The following is a 27104-nucleotide window of genomic DNA, read 5'->3' as shown; positions in this document are numbered from 1 at the left end:
AGGAGCTGCTGCTGTGCCTCTCTGGGAGGCTGGGCAGGCTTCTGGAGCAGTGTTTTTCTCCTACCTGGCTTTGCATTGTGCATAAATGGTACCTCTGGGGCTTCAGCCTTGCTCGTCTGCTTCCAGGTGATTCTTTTTCCCCTTTTGAAGTTCTCGTTTTACCCCTATCAAGACAGCTCAGCCACTTCCACAGCTCAGGCTTAAGAAAAAAAGGATTTGTCACAGTATTAACTCCTTGCTGATGCTCTCCTGGAAAAATACCGTCCTCAGGATTCGGTGTACAAATACAGATTCAAATGAGAAAACTGGGACTGAAAAACATCAAGGGTTTGGTCCACAAAGCAGCAAACATGAAGTGGAGACAAGCCTCCATCCCCCAGCAGGGTGATACGTGAGGCAGGTCCTGGCACCAAGCAGAAAGCACTCAAATGGACTCTGCTTCCAGCTCTGCTTCTGTCTGTAAAGGTAATTTAATATTTAATAGAGTGGAAAGAGAAAGGTACAGAACAGGGGATGTCTTTTATGGGCTGAAATGCGATGGACTCACTCAAGGCAGCTGCTGCCAAAGGAAGGCCAGGTTCAGTCTGTGTTCCTCAGCACATCCACTCACTGGGCTTGCACCAACATACCTGAGCAGCTCCTCAAAGCTTCATAAAATAATTTAATTAAGTGTTTAGAGCATGTTTAGGAGCAAATGACATAAGCATATAAGTGGCTGAGATTAATAAGAAGGCCAGGAATCAGATGGCAATAGAAGGAAACCCATTACACCCTCCACAGCCTCTCTGTGGATGAGAAATTATCCCTGCCATCCCCAGACCTTCTCCTTCCCATACAAAGACACGTCCCCTGTGATCTCCCTGCACCCTCAAGCAGGAGGGATGTTTCCTGCTTGCAGCCTCTGCTATCCCTCATCACCTCCACCAGGCACCACTACTGCATTTTGCCACTTGATGGCACCAAAGGAAACCCTAAATTTTCACATTGCCAGGTCCAATTCGGAGGAGATGGTCAAGATCAGGTCTAAACCCTAAAGGAAAAGCGGACGGCCAATATATGGCACACTAACACATGGAAATAACCATTTCCTAGCTTTTTTTTACTCCTGCACCCAAGCAGTGAAGCAGAAGCGATCACGCTGCTTGGATTTACAGACACAGCCCTTTTTTGTGGTCTTAGAAATCCTCCTCAAGTCCCCAGGAGCTGCAGCGAGGAGGCACCAGCACCAGGACAGGAGCAAGGAACCAGCTCAAGGACCAGGCTCAGCACCAGAGGCTCAGCAAAACTGAGCCAAGGCCACGGCACCAGGTCACCTCAAGCGTCCTCATCCCCAAAACACTGGCTGCAGGCAGCTGGGATCATCCTCCGGACACCTCCTGCCCCAGAGCATCTCCTGATTTTGCAGTTACCGACCCGAAGTGGCTACAGAAAGGGGAAATTGAAAAAAAAATAGATATAGAAAAGTGATCTGAATTTGTTCTAACAACATACCGGGTTTCAGAAAACATCTGGGATGTGTTTCTGCTTGCGCCGTGTACCCAAAAACCAAGTATTTGCAAGTTATTTAAGAGGATTTAGCGAGAAGTACTAGATTCAAAGCATACTCGGAGCATCCACCTCAGATTTACATCCGCTGCTATTAGCCTAGACAGCTTTCTGTGTTACGGCTTAATTAAAAATCCATGCTGAAAGTTCAAACCAAAGCCACAAAGCGGGCTTGTTCCGAGTGGCGGACGGGGACCACCGCAGACATTCATCTCCAGAGCCATCCATCAGCCGGGACGGGCAGGAAAAGAAAGCAGCTTGTGCAAGCCAAAAGAAAAACCCGCACGGACAAATTGGCTTCACCACAACGGGGCCTGCTCTGTGGGCTCTTGCTCAATAAATGGATTAAATTCTTGCTCCAGCAGTGTGCTCATCGAGGAGCGGGGAACGCAGGTGATGGCCACACACGGGGACAATTCAGGAACCAGGGGGACCCAGACCCACGCAGCCACCACCTGAAGCACAACCAGACGACCTGGGAGGCCTTTTCCAACCTTGATGATTCTACAAAAATCAGCCCCCGAAGGCCAGGCAGTACCAGCAATGGCTCACAGCGACCTGCTTTGAGTTTCCATCCCCGGATGATGCCACTGGCACGATCCTAACGGCGTTGCTTTGCTGCTTAACGCTGGCGTGGTGGCATTACTGATGCAATGGACCTATTTGATGAACTGGAAGAGAAAGGACAGGCTGAAACCAATTCAGAAACCCTTACTTAAGTCCTAAATAAACCCTACAAGTGACCTAAGGAGTGTCATCTGTTTGGCTTGAAGACGAAAATAAAGGAGCACAGTACCTTGTGCTGTCCCAACCATTCGCTGTGTAACTGCAGGCAGCACTTTGCTGCAGGACAGAGCCCACCTGGGAGCCAAAGCCAGGCAAATTCCTGGTCTTGCAAGCAGGAAGAGTAATCATTTGTCATAAGGAACCGAGAGGGAAGACAAACTTCCCATCCCAGCCCTTTTCCACCGATGCTAATCCCGCCTCGAAGCCGTACTCAAGCTCAAGCAAAGGCCACGGTGGGGAATTCACGGTCTGCATCGTGCAAAGGTCAGCGGAGATAAATTAATGGTTCCTTCATCCTTAAAAAAATATAATTATAAGATGAAGATAGAGCAGAGGAAGCAACCAGCACGGGCATTCAACACACAGCAAAGACAGACTTACTCAAAAAACCTTTTCCAGACCTTCAACGGCTTTAGTGAATTCACCTCGTCAAGTTTGCTCCAGAAAATCCAAGAGCGCAGGGCGGCTCCGGCAGCACGAGCTCCCCAAGGCCTCTCCTGTACAAGCAACGAGCCCGAGCTGCCTCCAGCACTGCAGAGGCTCAGTTTGCAACCCAAGGGCTGCACCAAACTGGGGGAAAAACATTAAATTGCCAGCGCGGGGTCCCAAACCCAGCACATGCAAAGCACCGCAGCACGGGGACACACGAGCACCTCGTGCCGAGCTGGGGCAGCTGCAGGATTTCTTCAAATGCAAACAGCTCCGTTTGCTTCAGCTTTTTGTTCTTAGCAAAAAATGAACGCTAACAGACCCAAAATAATGGGATAAGCACCTCTCCTACCTAGGGTTCCTAGAGAGTCTTCCAGCTCGGTGAGCTGCTCGAGAACAAAGCGGCTGAGGACAGGAAGGGAAGGACGCTGCGGCCAGCTGATAGCGCAGAAGGAATTTTAAAAAGGCAACGTGCAATGGCTCAGGCCTCGAGCCAACGTGCTTCAAAAGGACCTGGGCGTCCCCAACGGGAAAGTTGAGGAGGAGAAAACACGCGCGGAGAGCACAAAGGGATCGGGCACGAAGCTCTCGCCTCCGTCCCGGTGCCGTGCCGGCAGGGCCGGCTGCTGTGATGGGTCGTGTGTGGTGCTGGGCGCTGAAATCTGCTCTCCAGCCCCGTGGTTATCGAGGGAGCCAGGCATTTCCACGTCAGGAGGGGTTTTTGGGACTGGCTGATCCATTTTATGACCACAATGCGGAACAGCTCGGCAATTCCCACAGCAGATGGAGCCGCTCTGAGGCTCCTCCATGGCAAGCACCTCAAATACCATGGGCACAAGGTGCTTCTTTGGTTGTATTTTATTATATTTATATTATATATAAATATCATATAATATATATATAATATATTTATATTATATGTATTTATTGCAGCTGTATCAGGGTTTCAGCCAGAGAAAGTGGAAGGCAAAGGGTGCTGGAGGACAACAGGGCCTTGTCTCCTTGCAGCATCATTTTTGGGATGCTCACAGGGCAGAACCACTGCCAGGAGCGCCCTCACAGCCCAGCAGGACTTAACATTTGGCTTCTGCAGCAAGCCAGCGCTCCTACCCCTGGATATTTCCCCCAGGAAAATCAATTTGGAAAGGCTTCACCACGGAGCCAGCCCAGCACCAGAGGCAAGCAGCAGCCCCCGCTCCTTCCCGAGCCGTGTCCTGCAGAAGAGGCTTCTCGAAGCCCTGTCCCACCTCAAGATTAAAAGAGCCCAGCCCGGCCTCCCGTATATTTACACCTCTGCCTTGTCAAAATAGGCCTGTCATTCAGCAGCAGTTTAGAATTCTTCCTCGGGAGGAAAAAATAAAGCTCTGGCTTTTCCTGTTTGGGAAGCAGGCAAGGGGAAAAAAAAAAAAAAAAAAAGAAGAAAAAACACACAGCAGCAAGCTCTTTCGATTTGAAAAGGAAGAAAATAACATACACAGAGCACAGGATGTGTAAAAATAGGGCTCCTGATTAGATCAGGACAATCGACTATTTATGAGTTCCACCTCCTCTGCTCGCTCGGGCTCGTCCCTCTCGCGTCCCCCTCTCGCTGGGGGCTCCCAGCTTTTTTTTTTTGTTTGTCTCTGAAAAGCCCCCCAGCCTTTCCCAGCTCCCTTCTCCATCCCACTTGGGGAAAAAAACAGCAAAAGAAGTTCAAATCCTGGTCTCTGCGTGGAATAATCGCTCTGGGGATCGGCAGCTTGCAGCTGGTCCGGAGCGGGAAGCTCAGGGCTGAGCGACGATCATCGCACGGCTTGGAGCACGAGGGGCTCTAAAAATACATCCTGAGTTCAGGAGACTCACAAAAGCATGCCAAGAGCTCATTAAAGAGCAGCGGAAGGTCCAAAGAGTGAAAAAAAAACACGCTCCAGCCTGAGAACGGGGACGGGGAGGAGTTCAGGGACAGGCACCGGGGGCTGCGGCTTTCCCACGTGGGAAATCACAGCGCTGAGCCAACGGCGGGGTCAGGCTCCTCAGCACCTGCAGAGAGGGGCCAAAACATCCAGGCGTGCACGCACAGACCTGGGCAGGCCTTGTATAAATCAGCCGGAGGGCGCAGGACTCTGAGCACGCTGCTTTGGTTCCCCATACTGGAGGAAACATCCCACAGAATGGAAACGTCTGCTAATGGATCAACACTGCCGTGGCTTCAAGAAAATAAAGAAAAAATTGCTGTCATGCAATAAAGGGACAGGGAGTAGAGGTATTTACACGCAAGGCTTGCAGCAGGGGCTGAAAACACAGAGGTTTAGCACCCCAAGCACAGAAAACCATACGTGTTACAGCAGGGGAAGGGCAGGTGCCAGAACTGAACAGTTCTGCTCGTGTCCAAATCCTCCGAACAGCAGAGGAAACACCCCACCAGCAACTGGGAAGCTCTTGGAGTGCCTCCTTATCCTAAAGATGGAAACGTGGTGGAAAAATGAAAATAAAACCCAAGAGCAGCCCAACTTAAATCATCCCGCTACCAGCCCCAGGCTTTTGTCCTAGCGGTGACACCCCAATTAGTTTCAGATAGCAATAAGCCCCGACAGCCCCAAGCATGGGCTGGGCTCCATCCCCCGGGGCTGCCAAGCCCTTGTTTGCACACCAGTGAGCCCAGCAAAACCCTCGAGGCACTTAAACTTGGGCTTCTCGAGATGTTCATTCATCTGCTTCTGCAGGGAGCCCGCCTGTTTGTCACATCCCTTCCCACCCAGACAGCCAGCTCCTCCCGAAAACCCTGGCCAATTGCACACTGGTGAGAAGTTCCTCTTGTTACACCTTCTCTGAGCAAACACAGGTTGCAAAAATAAATAAATAGCTCAAAAGCTTTGGATGCTTGCTGATAGAAAACCACAAAACCCAACCCCACGATGGCAACAGCAGCTGAAGGACTGGATGCAAACACCCCCTTTATGGAGACGTACTGCAAGAAGCAGCCAAAAAAAATAAATAATTAATAAATAATTAATACGAACACGCCTTTTAGTGAAGGAAGTCATCCCTGGGCAACAGGGCAGTGAAGCAGAACCGGGGCAGATGTGTTTTCTGTCGATTGCCACCGCGAAGCTGCTCCCATTACTCACGCGCGAGAGTGATCACCACGCGCTCCCCTTGTCCCTCTGCGAGCAGATGGGCAGCGCACAAAAACCCTCTCGCTGGTCACAGCGAGATGAGGAGATCTCACAGGAGATGTGGCAGCAGCACCCCGGGGACAGCCTCAGTCCTTTTTCCCCACGTGGCCAGGCTGCACCGCTCTTAGACGAGGAGAGTTGCGGGCTGCAGGGGTGTTATCGGACGTCCTGCAGCCCTAAAATCATATGGGGGGAAAAATACCTTCACATGCAACAGCTGAAGAATCACCTTGAGATATTTAATGCTGCCCTGACTCTTGTTTTTTGCTGTTTCACCCAGGAAATAATGTGATTTTCATCACCTGCAGAGATAAGAGTGCTGCAGGCTGCTGGTTTATTCAGCAGCTGCACACCGATGGGAGGAAACGGGGCCCCCAGAATGTGTCACTGATATCAGGCGTGAGAAACCACCTGTGAAACCACTCCTACATGCCACACAGATGATGCAGGAGGCCAGGCACACCCAGCTTTTTGAGCTAGCCACTGCAGGACTGCTCCTTACAGCACCAGAACGCAACTCATGGCTAAGCCACGCTGCAGAAAGCGGCGATCTCCTCTTCAGACTGGGAACTCCGGTGAATATTTTCCACTCCAACAGGAATAAGACACGTCCTTTAGGCAAAACATATTCGTGTTCAACTTCACGGGTGTATTTTGCATAGATAAAAGCACGTAAGGAACCACGCTGGGGGCAATTCAGTACGGAGAGCAGTTTCGGCTTTCCACTTAGCTTCACCTGCCCGGTGGCCGTGCTGCTGACCCTACAGCCACCTTCACCAGGCTGAATTTCAGCACAGAACTCAGTAAAAAGATCTCTGTCGGGACGTGGAAGCACAAGGGATGTCTGACAGCATTTCTGTTGGGATGTGGGAGCACAGAGGACGTCTGACAGCATTTCTCTGCACTTTGAGCATCACCACGGTCAGCCAGCGGCGAAGGGCTGAGACATTTCGTCCTCTGGGGGTGGTTCCCGTTCCCTAATTTGCTCACCTTGTGGAAAGCCTGGTGGCACAAACAGGGCCACGATCCTCTGCCCGTCTCGAAGCACGACGATGAGAAGGCACCGCCGACATCTCAGCTGCATCCTCCTGCTGTCCTTACACACAGGACACGACCCGCTCCGTGCCGCCACCGTTCCTCCCCGCTGGCAGGACCCCATCGGCTCGGCTCCCATCACAGCTCCTGGTTTGGGATTATTTTCTCTCCCCTCGACAGGGAGCTTCATTTCTGTGCGCACAGGCAAACGCTCAGCAAGGACGAGTCATTTTTCCAGTAAGAGTCTCTTGGCTTGAGCCAGGCGCGATCTCATTTTGCGCTTCCTGCTTTGATTTCCAGCTTCCATTTATTTTTCTGTCCCCGCCACCGCGTCCGACCCTTGCTCTGCAGCTTCAGCCACACGTGTAATTAAAGCTGGCTGTGTTATTATCGCCTCTTAACGATTAAAGACTGTTATGCTACCCAGCTGCATACAGGCCCTGCAGCAGCTACGTCCCTCGCATTTTGCCCTGCTAACCAAATTGTCTCTTATTTCCATCATTTATAGCTTCCCGTCAAAATGGGAGCACTGCCCAATAACCTCACATGCCAACGAGCATCCTGGACTTCAAACGGATCTGTACCAGACAGCTCTGACCATCAGCACCAAAAATGCTCAGGAAAAAGGGAATTGCAATAATTCTCCCCTCCCGCATGAGTGAGATCCTGTTCGGGACAAGGCACGGATCAGTTCAAGGACAGAAGAAACGAGCCCAAAGTGCATTTGGCCTCATCCCCGTCTCCCCCAAACAGCTCTTTTTAAGGAAAATAACAAAGCACTGCTTCATTTCAAGCTTATTTCGCAGGGATCTCAATTATTTGGGAGAATTAGAGAGGAATTAATTACATCAACTTTCCCAGGAAAGAATATTTTGTTATTTGCTTCGGACTTCCACATACTTAGTTTAAAAACTAGAAATAAGGAAGCGGGACAAATAACAATTAAGTGCAGCAGGTCCATGAAAGGACTGTTTGTTTTGTGCTGTTTTTTGGTTTTTGTTTTCCCCTATTATTCCCCCTACTTGTTGCAAAAGAGTTCACTTTCCACGGTGATCTACAACAGCCTCTGAAGCTTTTAGTAAAAAAAACCCACAAACCTCCTGGAGTATTCACTGCCTCCTGTGGATGTGCCACCTACCGGGTTCCCTTCCAGCGCCTATTTTGGAATCCTCTCCAGAACAAAGTGCTCGCAGGCCCGTCTGGCACGCAACAATTCGTGGCACGGCCCCAGCGAGGGCCGGGCACTTTTCGCTGCTGCTCCCGAACCAAGGAGAAAAGCAGCAGGAGCAGCACACTGCAGAGCAAATAGGAAAAACCACCAGAGTTTGTGGTTTTGTTTGGGGTTTTTCTTGTTTGTTGGGTTTCTGTTGTGACTTTTTGTGATTTTTTTTTTTGTCAATTGATAAATTCAGAACCAAAATCTTGTTCTTAATATGATTTCACTACCAAGCGCTGCTAGCGGGCAGAAAGAGGCAGACCCAGATGACCCATCCACATGTAAGTATTGCAAACCTGCTTTGGCTCATCCCCAGAACATTTCTGTCATTCATTTATTATTTATTATTCATTTATCATCTTATTTTTATTCCACCAGCCGGGTGCTAGCAGGCAGCATTTTTGGTCACCGGAGCCTGCCACGCAGACCTCCAGCAACCACAAGACAAATCCACTCCTGAACCAAAATCCCCAAGTCTGGGGCAAATCAGCCAACTCCAAAAATCAGCATCCAGACCATAAACATCCCTTTCTTCCTGCAGCATTTCCAGCTCGGAGGGCCAGAGGAACCCTGCTGAAGGCCGCCCCTGGCAGCGGTCCGGCTGCACTGCAGGAGCGATAACCACTATAACCCCCCTGCCTGGCTTTGCTCTTGCTTTTTTTCCTAAAGAGATGTTTCCTACAGCCCTGCGTGAGAGGGCAGGCTCTCAGAAAGCTCTGATTGGGGTTTTTCTAGCACTTAAATGCAAAGTGCGGGCAATGACATCCAGCATTTCGGGTGGATCCCACCTAGAGGTGACCGTTTCTCCGAGCACCCAGGGCAGCACAGCAGAAGGAAATCAATAACACAAACAGCACATCCCCAACACAAGCAAGTCAAGCTCCTGCATTTCGGTGTAAGGAGCATTCAAAGCCCTTGGGGTTCATTGCTCTGCCAGCCCCAAAAAGCCTCTTCGGGTCCCTGCTACCTCCTACAGCCCAAAGACCCCCCAGCAGCACTGGGCTGCGAGATGCAAGCAGAAGCAACAGCGCTTGACATCAAATTTGAGTCCTGACTCCAAGCTGTGAAGTTTCTCCTACCTTTACGAACCTTTTAGGGAAGAAAAGCAGCACGAGGAGGCAGAGGACGGGTGAGCCACCTGACGAGCAGCTGTGTTGGGAGGCAGAGCTGCAAGGCACCCCACGGACACCCCCTACCAATTACATCTTCTTCCACTGCTTCAGAAGGGTGTCCTTAAACAGCTACAGAATTAAGCAGAGGCACAAAACACCGAGGGGGACCCTGACTCTGCAGGGGTCCATCATATTGATAAAAGGAAAAAAAATCTGATTTATGGAAGAAATGGGTCCAGAAGACCCACTGACACAAGGAATTCACGGCGAGCAGACCTCTACCCTCCCTTAACACATGATTAGCAAGGCAGTCCGTGAGCTCAAAGCCTTAATCCAGGGCCCAGCTCCTTACCAAAGAAGCTGAGCATGAAGTTTCTACATTTACCTACAGCAACGTCTTACCCAGGAAAGCCCCACGAGGGGTTTCTGAGCAGCAGCCACGGGTAAACTCACTCGGGACCTAAAAGCCACGAGCTCACAGGTGAAGCAGCACACGATGCTGGCAGGAAAAGGCGGCCTGAGGAGGGCACCGACACCCCTGCCAGCCTTCCCTGGGGCTCTGCTCCTCCAGCAAATTCAGGTTTTAATCCTCCAGGGTCTGAGGCTCTCCTAATCAGAGAGAGGAAGAAAGAAATGGATCAGGAAGATGGCTCGAGTGGTCTTTATGCTTTCTAGTTTCTGACAACGCAGGAAGGAAGCTATCTTGACAAAGGCAATAATAAGGATATAATAAAATAAAAAGATCTTCCTTTAACAGGCACCACGTTCTAGAGGATTACACCTACCACGGAAGCTCACACCCAAGAAATCAAGCAACCTCTGCTTCTTATCAATTAAGAAAAAAAAATCTGGGATCCTGGCTCAATTTTGGCATTGCTGCCTCTGCCCAGCCTTGCTCCCTTCTTCATCTCATCACTCCCATCACGTGTTTGAGCTTTGAGACGTCAGCCTGAAAGCAAAGTCCACAGCTCCATGCTCCCAGGCGCCTACCTTACCCTGGAAGTCGTCGTGACTCAGCAGAGAGGGGAAAAAAAAACGCTCCTGACAGGCAGCTTTTCCCTTTCCGTTCCCCTTGAATGGCAAAAGAAACGTTAAAAAAGCAAAGCACGGCTTCTCAGAAACCTTTTATGGAAGACCTGGCACATCGCTGAACCTCACAGGTAGATTTTAAGGAGGAGACTTGCTGTGCTGGCTCCAAGCGCCCTGCCTGAGCTCAGAAAGCAACCCGGAGCTCAGCAGCAGTCGCAGCCACACGCCGTGCTGCAGCAGCATGCTCAGCCCCACGTCCCACGAGGTGCAGCGATGTTCAGGGCTTTATTTGGTGCAGGAAGGGAGGCAAGGAATTAATTCTGATCAGAAAAGGGGAAAGAGCTCCTCTGGGCTGCACGTGAACCATCAGCAGGTTCAGGGAGAGGAACACAGAAGAGTACAAGGATATTGCAGCTCCCTTTTGGCACGGGGAGCAAAGCACAGCAGTGACTGTGGGGACGTCTGGGCTTGAGGTGACTTCTGTCCCCCACGCTCTGAAGCCCTGTTAAGAGCCTCTCCCTATGCACAAGGCTCTCAGGCTTCACTTAATTCTCCCCACTGGCACCAGGAACAGCACCAGCACGTTCACCATCTGCCAGAAGCAAAGTATTAAAAAATTGTAAGCCTTCCAGCAACAGGTTGCTAAAGCACGGGGATTTCAGGGAGAGCGCAGCCACTTCTGCAGATATTCACCTTTCCTTCACTGCTGCACGCAGTTTAAAACCCCAAAAGCACTGGGCTGGCCCCAAACACAGCCTCACCCCCAGCTGGTGCCAATAACCACCCCGAGAAGCAGCAGAAACGAGGATTTGCTCACCTGCTGCCCTGCCCCTTTGGCTCTGAGTGACTGGAAGAGCACAAAGCAGTGTGTTTGCCCGAGCAAATTGCCAGCCCTAAGGCCAACCCCACAGCAGAGCTAACAATCTGTACTAATTAACCAATTTGGAAGAGGAGGGAGGAAATTCCAGCAGACAGGCACGGAGCATCCTCGTTTCTGCAAGACGAGCAGCACCTGGGAACAGGCTGGTGGTCACAAAGGGATTACAAGCTCTCTGTGATGACCTAGAGCTGAATCAGAAATGTTATTAAAGGACCTTACTTCCTACAGCACATCCACGGGAAGCTGAGCAGCCTGGCCTCCTATTTTTGGCTTCTCGAGGAGCCGTGGCAGCCGCCCTATGGCGCATCAGAGCAGGGAGCACCCCACAAATAACCCAGCCAGCTCACTACCTCCAATGAGCCCTCAGAAAAGGAGAGCCAAAAGGCAGCTGGAGGAGCTGCTCTGGGAGAAAAACCACCCCGGAGGCTCCTTGAACCCAGAGAGAGCAAAAGGAGCCATCCCCAGGAGTTCAGGCACGTACCTGCTGGGAACACCTCGAGTGCCACGCGCTTGGGAGCAAAACCAGCCTCGCAGAGATGCTGCTGGCACGCTCACGCAGACGAGATGCCCCACAGCTAAGGTTTTAGGTTCCCAAATTGTTGGGTTTGAGGCAGGACAGCTCCAGAAGGTGTCTCAGCTCCCAGCCTCTGAAGCATTCAGAATCTGTGATGCAGCCCCGTGGAGCCCCAAACCCCGCACCCCTGTGGGAGCAGGAGGAAAACTCTTACAGGCACAGAGAAACAGCGTGAAAAAGGAAATTAAAAAGGAACAGCTCGAAGTATTACGAGCTCGGGGGTGGCAAGGTAACTGCTTAAAAGATGTATTTATATGCTCCAAGCCAGCAGTACACCAGTGATGAATAAAGGCTTCAAACACTCACGTACACACGCACCCCCCTCAGCAGCAGAAGATTTTTCAAGGAATAAGAGAAAAATTTTCCAGCTCTGCAAAATTACAGAGCACAAATCGCCGTATGCTAAATGCAACAGCAAAATAAGCTATGCAAAAAAGAAAAGGACCTTTTAAAAGCTGATTTCTTAATCTATGAAAGCTTCTAACTTATTCAAACGTCAGAGGGAGGTGAGGGGTTGGGAGCTCTTTGGGGAAACAAACCCAGCGTGGAACAGCTGGCAAAATGCTTGGCTGTGGGTCTAAGGAGTTTCTGCACCAAAACCCTCTCCTGCAGCCACGGACTGAGGTGTTAACAGAAGATATTGAGCCCAGCAGAGCAAAACGAGCAGTTGCATTTGCTCACAAACACACAAAAATGCCAAGCCACGGACACGGGATCAGCAAGAACCCAGCGCTGGTGTGGCTGTTACTGCGAGAGAAGGGAACGATGGAAAACGGGACACCAATTCCTGCAGCACGTGGAGATCCCAGCCCGCTGCAGAGCAGGAGAAGGCTTCCTTAAAAACTGTTAGCAAATTTGTGAGTGTGCAATGCTGGAAGGAGGGAACGGCTTCTTCGGGTGGCATTCGTGGTGCTGATTTACCAGCGCTCTTTGGAGGAGTCAGAGCTGGTAACAGGGCATCTGGTCAACGTAACACACTCGGGTGCTAAAAGCGTTGTGAGAACTCTGAGGAAATAAAATTGGATGGTTGATTTTCATCAGGTTCGATGTGCTTAACAGTGGTTTGGAGAAGGAGAGAGGCAGAGGGCACGGAACTGTTTCGGTTTGATCAGCTGCAAAGCCAAAAGCAAATAACGGGAGTGTTATTAGGGCCACGCTGCCAGCAGGGCTGGCTCAGGCTGGAGAGACCACAAGGAACCACGAGCAGAAAGGAAAGCAGAGCCTAAAACATCACCGTGCTGCTTAATCCAGCTCAAGAACTGAATCTGCAGCTTCATTTCTACGTGCAGCTCGGATCTCACCAGCGTTGCTGCAAAAAGGTGAGAGCTCCACGAGAAAAGACACCAGGAAAAGGAACAGGGACCCTGAGCGATTCAGAGCAGTGCTAGCAGGAAAATTGACTGAATTGATTCAGAGCTTCCAGCTTGGAAAACAAAAAAAAGACAGGGAAAAGAAGGGAAAACAAAAAAAAGACAACAACTGACCAACGATTTCTCATCATCCTTCGTGACAGCCCAGGCCTTGTCCTAGCAGAAAACAATTTGAAACCCTCAAGAAGTGCACAACGTGCAATCAAGCTGCAGAATTCATCACCTTGAAATGTTTAAACGTTAGAGCAATAGCTGGCTGAGCCACGAGACCGAGCTGTGGGGAAGAGACCCAGCAGAAGCTCACGAGCAAACTGCAAGAAACTAAATGCACGTGCCTGTGCTTGCTCTGCATGCAGTTTGATCAGCACCCCCTCCTCACCACCCTCAGAGACAAAACAAGGAACAAGAAGAGCCTTTGATGTGACCGGCACGAACAGTCGCACGATTTTCTTCGCTATCCATCCGAGAGCAATCCCCTGCGTTCATCCCGAACCCCCGCTGCTGCAGCTGTAGCCCAGACCTCAGGAACACACAGCAGTGCTGTAAGAATAACATACAGCAATTCTGGAGCTTTTACTTAATAGAAAAGCTCTTCTTCATCATTTCAACAGTCTGGTCTGTATCTGAAGATGAATTACACGCCCGCTTTGTCTTCTCCGGGTTAAGCAATCCCAGTCATTTCATGGTTTGTTTTTTTTTCTCCCCCTCAGAGGCTGTCTGCTCTCCTCTGGGCAGAGGCAATCACAAAATGCATATTGTTAGGCTTCTGCATCCATGGAATAAATGGATATTTTATTTAAAAAAAGCTTCAAACCACTGAAAGTGGAACTGGGAGGAGCACGACAGAGGGGACAGAGCAGGTAGCGCTCAACACCACAAGGCAGCTGCCAGCTCCAAGGAAACGCTGCAAACTCATGCAGGGACAGCTCCAGAAGCAGCAGCACAGACTCCTACGGCTGCTTTTCCCTAATGATAGCAGGGAAATCTCTCCCTTTAGCTCACGACCTCACAACACCGCTGCCAGGCATCAAAGGCGCCTGGGGGGTGAGCAGAAAAACAAACTCAGAGAGCTCCAAGAGCCCAGACACACTTCCACAGCCCCCGGAACAGGAACAGGCACTCGGTAATCTGTCCTCTGACAGTGATTCATTAAACTCCAGAAAGGAATGTACTTCTGGGAGAAAAAAGGAAGAAAACGCAAGCTATAAATAATCAGGCAGCGCATTCCTGCGAGCTGTTCCCTGCAGCCTGCACCGGGGCGCGGACTGAAATAAGAAGGGTTACACAATTATAGGGATTCACCATCCCAAAGTGGCTTCCAGCACCTTAATGCTGCAAGTGAGGAAGTGTTCCTAAAAGCTGGCAGCGTGAAGTGAAGCATACCTCCAGGCAGGGCTTGCTGGATGAAGGATTCCTAAAAGCTGGCATGGAGAAATGAAGCACACCTCCGGGCAGGGCTGGCCGTCCGTCTCCTGATGGACCGTGAGTGCTGGTGCTGAATTACTTCACAGGAGCCCTCGCTGGTTATTATTTTTTTCCTCTCCACAGCAGAAAACACAAAGCTGAAGAGCACCAGCCTGACCAGAAGGGAATACTAATATAATTCAAGCAGCACTGCAACGAGCTGCCTTTTAAAAGACACTTAATTAAGTGCATATGAGCAGCGGCACAGGCTCGTTTGCAGGAGATTGCAGTTTCCCCGTCTGGGTGGCAGGAGAACGGGCTGAAAGATGCTTCAAAAGCTCCTGCGAGGCTTTTATTAGCAGGCAATTTACAGTTGTCACAAGCAGCTTCCTCAGCAAGCTCTGCGGCCAGCAGTCAGTGTCTGGACGGGCTGCGCCGCGCCGCTTCTCCGCCGCGCTCCCTCGCCAGCAGCCGGCCCTTGGCATCACCGCAGGTAGCACAGAAATGTTATTTTTAAAAAAAAAATGATTTTGTGCGTGGTTTTTGAGTGCTCTTCAGTTCTTACCCGCCCCAGGACCTCAATGGGGTGCTTGGTGGCTGGTCCCAGCACGTGTAGGAGATCCCAGCCGTGCTCCAGCCTGCCCCGCGGCTGGAGGAGAGCGCAGCAGTCGGTAGCACAAGCAGGAGGACGCCCACCGTGCCCTCTTCACGCCTCCCTGCTGAAATATTCCTTGGGAAGCTCCTAAACCCAACGTCTGTCACTGTCCCTGGCTTCACATCTGCAACGCAGAGCCTTATCCTCATCTCACCCACGGCAGCGGGCGAGGACCAGCCCGGCTGCCCGTCCTGCCCAGCACCCAGCCCCGAAGGCTGGCTGCTCCTGCTCCCTGCCAACCCCAAATAAACCAGCTCCACTCCCCAGCCGAGCACTTTTCCGCCAGGTGAGGAACTAAAGCAGCTCGCAGAGGGCAAGCCAAGCTGTGGATGTCAGATATTTAACAGCAGAGCTGGCCCCTGGACTCAGCACCCAACCATCACATCCCTCGTACCGCTCCAGGCACTGGGATGCCATAAAATGAGCCTGAGATGAAGCTGGGGCAAAGTGATCCAGCTGAAATAATAAAGAGGGAAAGGGGAGGGTAGTGTTTCAGCACCCACCTGAGCCATGCTGACACCTGGGAGGAAGAAATAAAGGACAGGGGAGATCACTTATGGCAGCCCCAGGAAGCACCCAGCACTCACCTGCCGACTCCATGGCCATTTTCACAGCACAGGAGGTCAAGGCAGGGCTGGATGAAGGCATCCAGCTCTCCTAAGCTTTTGTTTAAGCTCCTAAACTAAGGTTTTCACGTAGCTGGGTCCTTTTTTCCACCCAGCCCCACTGCTGGTCAGGTTCCCCACGGGCACACCTCCCAGCTGAGGAGGCGCTGGGCGCTTGGAGGGACAAATGAGAGCCCCATCACCTGCCTGGCCCTGTCTGTGAGAGCCAAGCCCCTGTTTCCAGAGCTCTGCACCAAAAAATTGGATAGCATAGGGTCACGACAGAGCCAGGACCCCGGCAAGCTGCTGCTATTTGTCCTGCAAAACAAGGCTCCAGCCTGGAGCAGCGAGAGGGGAGCTCGGTGCGCCCCCAAAATTAGTAGGGTGCCTCAGTGCGCAGCCAGCAGCACTCTGGGGCTACTTTCCTTGCTCCCAGAAAATAATATTTGTGATCCCTTTGAATCAGGAGGCCCAGAAAGCTCCAAAAGGAGCCTCTGGCTCCAGTGTTGAAGCAGGACCATGGCACGGGGTGGATGCAGACAGTGGGGTGAAAGCGGCACGCTGCTGGGGTGAGAAAAGGGTCAGCCAGGCAGCTCTGGGTCAGTCGGGACAACGCTAATCCCAAACACAGTCGTGGAAAACTCGATAAAGGATTAAGAGAATGGAGCCTAATTACAGCCCTGCTTTAATCTCCGCCAAGAGCTGCTTAGGAGAAACTACACCCTATCAAGTGGGCTCAGTTTCATTCTTAGGTTAAACAAGTCCGTAATCTCCCCGAACAAGCACAATTAGCAGCCAGATACCCAGCTCCTGGTAAAAAGTAGAGCTCTGCACCAAAGCACACAGGCAACGACTAATTGCTGCTCGAGATCTAACATTTGTCAGCTTGCTGAAAGGGTTCAGGTAAGTACAAGCCCTACCGTAACTGATAAAAATCGCAACCACCGAGGAACAATCCAGAAAGTAAATATATATCTAAAAAGGAAACAAAAAAAAAAAAAAAAAGGAGCCCGATGATATAATTTGCAGATGACACAAGAGCTGGCAGGGTAACAACTCCCTGAGATCAGGCAGCCCCGGAGAACAATCCCTTGCAAATCTCGCTCCCTCCCAGCAGCTCCCGCTGCAGCAGCCTCCAGTACAAAGGTACAGGCGGAGCAAGGAGGAGCACGATCCACAGCTTCCAGCGACTGAAATCCCAAGAAAATAGCTCTGCATTAAGTCATAAATCCTGCTCTGATGCTGAGGAGAAGAGAGCTGCTCGGTGTATGAACAGGAGACTACCCTGGAGAGCACAGACAGAATTTTATCTGCATCGAAAACGCTGAGGAGGCGGCAGGAACACCGTAGCTACGTCTGCGTGGCCGGAGGGGGTTTTGCTTTAATTTATCAAACATTGTTTAAAAATCCTTCCCCGCTTTCAAAAAAGCTGCAAACGCAGCTTGAGAGCGAGGAAGGCAAGGCATTTTGAGCAGTGGCTGATTGAAAAAGCTCGAGCCGTGCAAACTGCAAAGCAGATTAAGAAGTCACTCGAAAAATCCAAAGCGTGCATTTTAACCGTGAGGTGACATCTGCTGCTAAAGGACACTGCGGAGTAGCAGGGGAAGTGACAGCAAAATATCTGCAGGCTGAAACCGAGAAAAAAAAATGCGAAATGATTAGCAAGTCATACAACCACGCGGGCTCACGGGGAGAAGCGAGTGACGCCGCACGGCCCACGTACAGGGGCTGTCGTGGAGAATAACCCTGCTCCAGCCTGAGTCATTCATTTACGAGCTGGGAGCAGAGCACAGAAAAAAGAACTGGAGATCGGGCATTTCGTGTGAAGGGCTCGGGAGAAGTTAGAGGTCCAGCACTAGCTCCCTGTCCCTAAAAAAAAATATACCAAGGGGACAAAAAACTAGCTCCCTGTCCCAAAAAAAAACATACCAAGGGCACAAAAAACTCGCTGAAGAGCAACAAACCTCATGGGTCAATTGGGCGTAAGGATAATTAGAGTGCTCTGAAGTCACAGCTCGGTCCAGAGGAGCTTTTAGGCCAGCAGGTTTCCTTTTCCCTCGAAGGTTACCTGACCCCACAGATTTACGGGATTCTTAGAAACCTGGAGAGAGGAGATCCAAAAATACTCTGCAAAAATCAAGGAGCATAACAAAAAGGGGAAAAAATAAAAAATAAAAATAAAAGCGGAATTAGAACAGCAGAAGGAAGTGGAATTAGGAGCAATGGATATAATTAGTAGGGGCTGAATGGCAGGAAAGACATCCTGAAATGCATTATTGGGATTCCAGGAGCATCGCGGACCCAAGGGGGTCCCCACAGAGCCTCGCTCAACTTGCTCGGCGTCCTCCTTCACACACAGCGACGTTGGCTGTCAGGTATGAATCTATACTCGTATAGAAATTAGAAATTAAATATTTCTAATTAAATATTTTATATTGAGAGCCCCCAGCGCAGCAGGCCACGAGCCGGGCCCCGCTCGTCACACAGCCCAGCGCTGTCGCAACGCTCCCTCGCATGCCCCCGTCTCCCGTTTTATATTTAGAAGAGGGGCAGAGCTTTGTCCCACATCTGCACAGCTCCTCGCACAATGGAGGCCCGGCCCATCCTGCTGACTCCCAGAATCACAGAAAGAAACCAGCAGAAAAAAAAAAGAAAAAAAAACGGGGCTGGAAGGGACTTCAAGAAGGCATCGCGGCCTTCCCCCGCCCCAGGGTGAGAATTACTACACTTGATTTTTTTTTTTTATTATTTTTTTTCCCCTAACAGAAAGCTCTCCCTGATGGGTGGGACACGAACCCACCCAGACAGATGAATTAGCTGGACCTTCACTTTACCATCTTAACCCCTCGACCACCCTCTGATGACACCAACCCAGCACCGAGCGCCGTGCCCCTACAACACGGGGCCAGCAGCAATCGTGGTATCTAGCTCTGCTGTGTCAGACACTGAAAATGCTGCAATTCTCCAAAAAAGCCAGTGCTGGAGGTAGGAGCCCAGCAGCACAGCCTATTTCTGAACTGTGTTTTGGGATCTCTGTTCCTAGAAGGGAAGCCAGCCCAGCTCCTGAGACACACTTCTTCCATGATGCTTCCCAGCAGTGAGTCACCTTTTCTTTTATTTTTTTCTCCAAGTTTCCATCATCCACATTCCCGGACTCTCCAGCACATCGTGTTTACCCCGAGCTGCTTCAGTTTAAACTCTAGAAATCCTTGGAGCAGGTCGCATTTCTGCTCGTGTAGCATTTCTCCTCCTGATGAAGTGCCACTGCTGAAGCTAACGCAGCGAAGGACAAACCTTGCTTCGCCCTGGATGCTCATTAGTGTTTCTTCTGTGGGTATGCAAAGATAAATATAAAGCCTCCACATCAACCTTTAATATTAAGGAACAAGACTAACTGCACTTAGCTCTATGAAACCGAGCAAGAAGAGCCACCCACACGTAATCCTGGCAGTTCCCAGCCATTCTAACCCGTTCTTTCAGTTTTGTTCCTAAAGCTGCCGCCTTTAAACCTTTACCTTTAAAGGTTTGCAGAACTTCAGAAATAAAACTGCGAAGTCAGAAAAACTAAACAAAGAGGCAGCCCTTCCAGCAAGATGAACCCAGCATCCTATTGATCCACGCACAAAAAGCTTTGCCTTGAACTTTCTGCCTGCACTGGAGCATCAGGGCAAGGCAGACAGCTTAAACCCGTTGATTTCTAAAGGAAGCCACCTGAGTCATTTAAAAACCATGACTCTGTAAAGCTCAAACGCTGAAAAGAAAGGACGGGCTGCTGTGGAGGGGGTGGGACAGGGGGCTGGAGGGCTGTTTGTACCTAAACGCTCCCACCTGGCACCGTGATTGCAAGCTCAGCAGCTCCTGGGCTGATAGAGAGAAACCGAAAGATGAAGGTGAAACCCTTACAGCGAGCTATAAACAGCTCTGCCCGTCTGCCTCGTTAACCTCCCAGCAGATAACGAACACATTTGTGCCCGGCATTGAGTTAACGCGTTTTGGTTTTCACGTGAAGTTCCCCAGGGAACTTCCTCCACTTTAAACGGGGACAGGAGGTGTTCGCAGTTTGCTGAATCAAGCCCGTGGCTTCTATCGGGACCACGACACCACCAGCATGGCGCCTGCCTGGCAAGAACAGCCCTCAAACGGGCAGAATTCACCTCAAATATCACGATTAAAAATAAATACATCAGATGGTTCCTCCTGAGAAAGCAGGGTTCGGTGGCACTGCCAGCTCGCATGTCTTCCCAATTAACAACACAGCAGAAACTCCTGCTGCAAAACCCTAAAGGGCACAGCAAAGGAACACGTACGGGGTCAAGGAGCAGACCCAGAGCCACGGGCAGGAGCAGGAGGGAGACGAAAAGCTGAGGGACGGAGCTGTGGGGCAGGCGGCTGCCTTTACCTGGCTGCTCGGACAGGAGAGCTCGGCAGCGGGGTCTGCCAGCTGACGGACACCACAAGAACCGCTGGAAAAAAGATGTTTAAGGGGAGAACAAAGGAGCCATTAAGCAAGCAGAAGCATTAACTCACATCCTCATCAGGACCGTAATTGTGCCCGCTCCGCAATTAGTCACGGTTTTTGTGAAGGGGTTGAGGAATAACTTCGACAAGTGCTGGGGGAAAAAAAAACGAGGGCAGCAAAACCCTCGTGGGTCCTTCTCCTCCTGCATCCTGCCCATCCTACAGGTGCCACCATGGGCTGGGTGACAGCTCCTTATTGTCACCCGGGGACGAGCTGGAAGGACGCAGGCCCCAAGAAGGAGGAGAAGGGGTCCAACACCCAACACATCCTCACACCACAGCTGTGCACAGCGAGGAGAAAAGCAGCGCAGGGACAGGAGGCAGCACCCAAAGGTGGCGAAGGAGAAATCGGAGAACCAAGAGGGGCAGCAGGCAGGTGGTGAGCCAAGCCTCACCCCACCACCTCCTGCACCTCCCACGCCCCCAAATCCAGCGATTTTGGGGGCTTCTCTCCTTTCTAGAGGGCTTTCCCCCTCAAGAAAGGAATCCTCTTCCTCCTCACACCGCCTCCAGGGTCGGGGCCGTCCCCTTGGAGCCTCAGGCAGGAGGCACCTGCCCATGGGGGGAGCACCCCGGGGTGCCCCAATCCAGCCCCGTGGGTGCTCCCCAAACCCCGTGGGTGCCCCCCAAGCCCTGTGGGTGTCCCCCAAGCCCCGTACCTGAGCGTGGGGCCGATGCAGGCCGTGTCGGTGCTCTCAATCTCCCGCAGGATCCTTTCGTGCTCCGCCGCCGTCTCCAGGCTCTCCAGCTCCGCCATCTTCCCCCGCTCCATGGAGGAGGAGGAGGAGGAGGAGGAGGAGCAGGGGGAAGGCTCCGGAGGGCACCCAGCGAGCCCAGCCGAGCCGGGCTGAGCCTCCCCTACTACCTGCCGGCCCTCCCTGCTCCCCTTCGGCCGAGCCCTGGCTCCGGGCACGCCGGGAGTTGTAGTGCGGGGAGCCCGGGGCTGAGCCGGGGCCTGCCGGGGAGCCGCTGCCGGGAGCCCGGCCCCGAGCGGGGCGGGGAGAGCCCCGGGGCCGGCCCCCGGAGGGAGAGGGGATGGCCGGGAGCAGGGAGGGGAAAAAGGGGAGGGTGCTGGGGAGGGTGAGGTGGGCGTGAGGGGACGCAGCACCACGGCGGTGACATCCTCCATGAGGGGACGCAGCCCCATGGCAGAGACCCCATGTGTCAGCCCCCCCGTGAGGGGACACAGCCCCATGGCAGTGACATCTCCAGTGAGGGGACACAACCCCACACCAGTGACATCCTCCATGAGGGGTCACAAACCCATAGCAGAGACCCCATGTGTCATCCCCCCTGTGAGGGGACACAACAGCCCCACAGCAGTGACAGCCTCCATGAGGGGACACAGCCCCGTGGCAGTGTCCCTTGTGCCATGTGCCCCTGAAGGGACACAATCCCACAGCAGTGACCCCATGACATCCCCCAGGATAAGTCAGAAACCCATAGCAGTGACATCCTCCATGAGGGGACATAGGCCCCTGGCTGCGACCCCATGTCTTCCCCCATGAGGGGACGCAGCCCCATGGCAGTGTCCCTTGTGTACCCTTGAAGGGACACAAGCCCATGGCAGTGACATCCCACCTTGAGGGGCCACAGCCCCACAGCATTAAACCTATGCCATATCCCTCGAGGGTACCCAGCGCCATGGCTGTGGCCCCACTGTGACCACGAAGAGAGGTTCCCTTCATGTCCCCAAGTGAGGGGACACCCCCATAGGAACGTCCCTGTGCCGTGCCCCAAGAGGTTCAGCCACCACACCATTCTCCCCCAAAAAAGAGCCCCCCCTTGCAGCGCTGTGTGCCCTCTGCCATCTTCCCCATGAGACTGTCCCCAGCTTAGCTCCTTCCTAGGGATGTGCCCAGCAGGACCCCAGTCCAAACTAACCTCATCCCAATCCCACCCCATTGCAGAGCCCCTACTATGGCCTTGGGGAAGGCGAAGACACCCAGAGCAGCCCCAGAGGTGCCTTCACCCAAGGACACCACAGAGCTTCCTACAGGCAGCGCTGCCAGCCTCCGAAAACAGCCGTGGGTGTCAAGGTCTCCTCGAGAGCTCGCTGTGGCTCCCGCCACTAATCTCTCCTAAAATGGCTGGTTATCATTTATTATTATTATTATTTTGTGTCTGAAAACCATGCGTTATCCCAGCTATGTGCTGGCGCTGCATTGGGTGCCCGGAGATCCTGTGGTCGGCGAGAGGCACAGCGGGGAGCTGTGATGTGTAATGGGGTGAAGAGCAGGAAGGACAGGCTACACACGCTGCCGGGGGTTTCTGTGTTTGCTTTTGTTGTTTCATGCTCTGAGATATAAATAAAGTGAGTTAATTGTAAGAGCACGCCTCTGGCTTCCCTCGCTGTGGCTTCCTAAGAGGCTGAGCGCTGCTGGTCTGAATCTCTCTGCATCATCCCCTGAATCAAATGAGAGGGTGATAGAAGAACTTCCCAAATCGCTATCCGTGCGTGACTGCAGCGATACAAGAGGGGCAAGGAAAGCCCGACAGAAACTTTGTTAGCTCACACGAAGTTCAGCAGCTCTTGCATATCATGCCTCCGGCTGCCAAACACGGTGTCGTGCGAGACCAGATGGATGTCGCTTCGGATGTGTTAACACCAGCGAGGAAATCTGTCCTCGGATGGCAGTCACCATGGAGATCCGAGAGAAGCTTCCCGAGGACCAGAAGCAAAAGAGACACGTCAGCGAGATAATGGAGGCAGATAAAAATAGCAATTGGGCAATTTCTGAGCCCAGCAGACGACGCAGCATTCCCCCAGGGCTGGTTCGGGATCCGACGGGAGGGGAGCGCTGTGCATTTTGCGCCTGCCTCCGCCGGCTGCTCCGCAGAGGCGAGCTGGGCTCTCCTCCTCGCCGGCACGCCGGGAGCCCGATGCTTCCAGCACCCCTCCTCGCAGATGCAGCCCCCCGTGGCAAAGCAGAGCCAGGAGATGGGCTGGGATTCAAACCGCTCTGGACTTCAGACCGCCAAGATGAGCTGCCCATGGCTCCAGGAAAAATATAATGCGCTGCTCGGCGTGCCCAGCTCCGGTGTGAAACCCACAGACACCACCACCTACCGCTGCTAGCAGCTAAGGAGATTACTGTTTTTGCTCAAATTAGTACGGTTCTGAGCCAATGTTCCTGAAGGCAGTGGTAAATATTGCATTGTCTTCACCGAGCCTCAGAAACAGGATTAAACACCAGAGGCTGAGCGAGCGGCTGGTGGTGGCGCTTAATGGTTTTGGTTACAGCATGAGAGCTGCTAGGAAGGACACCAAAGCCAGCTCTGATCCTGAATGCTCAACCAGGTGATGGTGCCACCACAAACACCGCGCCCAGCAGGGTCTGTTTTTTTGTTCTGAGCGCACTGCTTGGTCCACCAGACCCCCACAAGGGCTTTGAGCCTGGAGCTGGGAACTTAGAGATCAATTTGTCACCCAGCTCTGACATTTATTCCTTTCTTAACTTCAGTCTCATGGTCCTGTACCAGCAGGAAAAAAAAAATCCTGGAGAAAAACAGAGCATTAACCTCCATGGAAGAACATGGGAAGATACTATGAGGCACGGTAAAACTGTCTAAAAAGAAATGTTTGGCTTTAAATTGAATTAAAGTAAATAAATGTCTATTTTAATTTACCAGCAAAACTTCACGTTTTTTCTCAAGAGGAAAGCACCGAAAATATTTTCATAGATTCATAATTATTCATGGAAAATGGGGAAGGAGAGGGATATTTTTATCTCATAGGGGGACCTCCTGAAGAGCACTAACCATAGATTTTTTATGCATCAAGCGGCTTCCAAATCTGTGGTGAAATGTGAATGCCGAGGCTGACGTTCAGCTCTTTACCCACCATCACCTTCAGTTCTCCTCAGGTCGCTGCCATCTGGGATAAAAGTTTCCATTCTGCACAAAAAGCCCCATTCTTCGTCCCCGGACACGGGGCATCTGGGCACCTTCAGATGAATTTTCATTGCTTACTGACACGGCGTGTCTGGGGTTTGCCCTTATTATTTGTTGCCACACAAACGTTGTGTCATTTCAAAGCCTGTCCCCAAGACGTTTATTTATCCTTGCCAGTCACTGACACAAGCATTCTGCATTTGTATTGTTCTAATTTATTAATCAAATCATCATGCAGAACCAACACAAATGCATCAAAGATGTCTGTTACAAGCTCATAAGCCCATTAGAAAATGGTATCACTTGCCTGACAGATTCTATTTCCCTAAAAACAATGCTGGCTGACAGGAGCTCTTTTATGTTCCCTTAATTTCCAGCTAATGAAGTTCCATATCGGTAGGTGCATTGTTTTTATGGGGCAGGCATCAGCCTGACGGAGCTTGCAAAAACCCCTTTTAATCCCTGACCTCCCTTTAGCATTTTTCCAGTTCTACACTGGGTTGTAATTCTGACATTTCACTAGATGGATCCCACTGACAGAATTTCTTTCATTTATTTTATTTTATTTTCTTTAAATCCCAGCGATCTCTTTCTCATTGTGCTTGCTTTGGTGGTCCCTGGGTTTTCAGCCTGTGCTGTTATTTTGCTGAACTGCTTCCAACAGCTCCCGGCGTCTCCGTGTCCCTGCTGGTGTCCCCCTCTCGCTGCCTGTCCCGTCCCTTCCTCTCACTTCCACGGACTTCAGACCCAACCTTTGGAGAAGTTTGACACATTCAAGAAATGGTCTGTGGGCTCATCTTCTTTTGGTCTCGTCGGTGTCATTCAGGAAAACGTTTCACCATGAAATAAGAGGGTTGGAAAACTGATCCATGAATTAAAAAAAAAATAAAATTAGGCACAGTGCGGGATGAAATAGCCGCCTGCAATGTTGGGTACTCAAACCATCCCTGCGGGCTGGTCCCTTCCCTGATGCTGGGTCACTGGCAGTCCCCCACAACCTGCCAGCTCCCCGGTTTCCCCATCCCTAGTCCCTCATCCCCTCTTTTTAAGCAGCGCCCTTCCATTTCCACAGCACCACACAGCTTCGACCCTCGCTGCTCTCCCGGAGCCCCGGCTGCTGCCCTGGCTGCTCCTGCTGCCCCCCAGCCTCCTCCTCCTGCTCCCACCTCTCCCTCCTGCCTTCCCCAAACTCCTTCACCATCACCTCGTTTGCAGCCGGGCTGTGCATCACCATTCACCTCCTCCCACCCCAGCACATGAAACTACCCCAGAAAATCCTCCTGGTTTTACTAAACCAGCAAAAACGACAGAGACCAACCCTCGAGGTGCCGCAGGCGAGCCCTGTGCGCTCGGCCAGCCCCTCCTGTTTACCCTGGGCGTGCAGCAGCCTGCTTTCCTTCCCCAGCACCGACCTTTAGCCCCTCTCCAACCTCTTGGGAACGAAGCCCCACAGCCCCAAGAGCTGCCCCCATCTCATCCTGCCTCCCACCACGGCTTCACCCCACCGAAACCACCCCGCATAGACAAAATGCGGCCGTGCCCGGCCACGGGGAGCTGGAGGGCAGCAGAAGCCTTTCAGCAGCTGCTGCTTTGGGAAGGGCCGTGGCTGGCTCTGCACCCTCCGCCACCATCCCACACACTGTGCTGCCACCCACAGCAGCCAGCCGGGGGGTTCGGAGGCTCGGGGCTGTGCTCCCACCCCAGTTCTCGGTGCCTTCAGGCAGGTGCCCCTGCCCAGAGCTGGCTTTGTCGTCCCCATCCGTGTCTGTCTGCACATAGCGGTGACCCCAAGATAATTCAGTCTTCCAGGATGTGTTTATAGGGGATAAATCCCAGTCTTCCAGCCACCGCTCTCGCTGCGCTTGAAGTCCTGCTCTGCTTCCCATCAAGACCTGCCAACGCTGAAATAAATTTTGAAGCCTCTCTGATATTGCAGTGCTGTTCCCCAAGCCCCTGCTTGGGACTCGGTGCTTCTGATTCTTGATTCCTGCTTTCTCCTGCATGCTGTCGTGCTTTTCCTTCTGAATACAGGAAATTAAAAGAAGAGAAACTGAAATGGTAGCAAGGTGGACTTCATGGGCTTCAGCCCTGGGGTCTGAGCTGAGCTCTGGCTTTCCAAAGTTGTGGACAGTTTTTCAAAACTGACTTTCTGGTTTAGCTAAAGACAGGGACGGGGATCTCCGGGGGCAATGCTGGGGTGAAAACCTCTCGGCAAGCTGCACTGGGGTACCTAAATTCCTGCCAAAACCCACCAGCAGAGCATGGGGTGGCTTCACCCAGCCAGGACTTGAGGGCGAGGGGGCAGACCTGTGGCTCAGAGCAGCTCTGAGCTCCTCTTTAGGAGCTCACAGAGCCAGATTCTGAGCAGGGCCTGCATGAAACACCAGGGGATCCCCCAGCTTGGGGGCTTCTGGGCTACCAGAACAAGAAGCAGAGCTCAGGAGCGAAACCACAGCCCTCCCTTCCAGCTGCCCCGGCCGTAGTCATGGAAATCTCCCCCGAAATGACGGCCGCAGCCAGGGCCACCTTGTGTGACTCGCCGCCCTGCCCTTCTTGGGTGGTAACGACGGGCAGAAATACCCAGGGCTCTTCCTGAAAGCTATTGTTCAAAGTCCTTTGCTGGAGGAATTTCGCGTTTCCTCTCCAGCACGGGGGAGCCCTGGCAGCCCTACGGCGGCGGTGGCTGCTCCAGGGGCCAGCTCCAGCGGTCCCGGGGTGGGTTTCCCTCCGGGTGGGTTTCCCTCAGGGTGGGTAAAACCCACCCAGGGCCTCTCCTGAGCCCTGTTACACCCCACAGAAGCTGCCCAGAGCACTGCGGCCACACACGGACGCGATATCCCGATGCCAACAGGAGCCGTGCTGCAGCAGTGGAGCAGCTTGGGCAGCTTCTCGGGACA

At 52.2% G+C, this 27104-nt stretch overlaps 1 protein-coding gene across 11 annotated transcripts in view; it reads right to left on the bottom strand.

The window, feature by feature from the left end:
• The window catches only part of EXOC6B (exocyst complex component 6B), a 266579-nt gene extending 245233 nt beyond the window's left edge, over positions 1-21346 (bottom strand). For 4 of the 11 annotated variants that reach the window (XM_027455866.3, XM_072037923.1, XM_072037926.1 and 1 more), the window contains exon 1: positions 20973-21345. In XM_027455866.3, the coding sequence (XP_027311667.3) occupies positions 20973-21085 (113 nt within the window). In that variant the 5' untranslated portion in view covers positions 21086-21345. Of the gene's footprint in view, positions 1-20194; positions 20259-20972 lie in introns of all 11 variants that reach the window. The other 7 variants (XM_072037928.1, XM_038177996.2, XM_027455868.3 and 4 more) reach the window with 5 other exon arrangements.
• Between the last annotated feature and the right edge of the window lie 5758 nt (positions 21347-27104).

Source organism: Anas platyrhynchos, chromosome 4 (genome assembly GCF_047663525.1).
Source record: "Anas platyrhynchos isolate ZD024472 breed Pekin duck chromosome 4, IASCAAS_PekinDuck_T2T, whole genome shotgun sequence".
Taxonomy (NCBI): domain Eukaryota; kingdom Metazoa; phylum Chordata; class Aves; order Anseriformes; family Anatidae; genus Anas; species Anas platyrhynchos.
The sequence above is the reverse complement of the archived record's forward strand: the minus strand, read 5'-3'. Positions and strand labels throughout refer to the sequence as shown.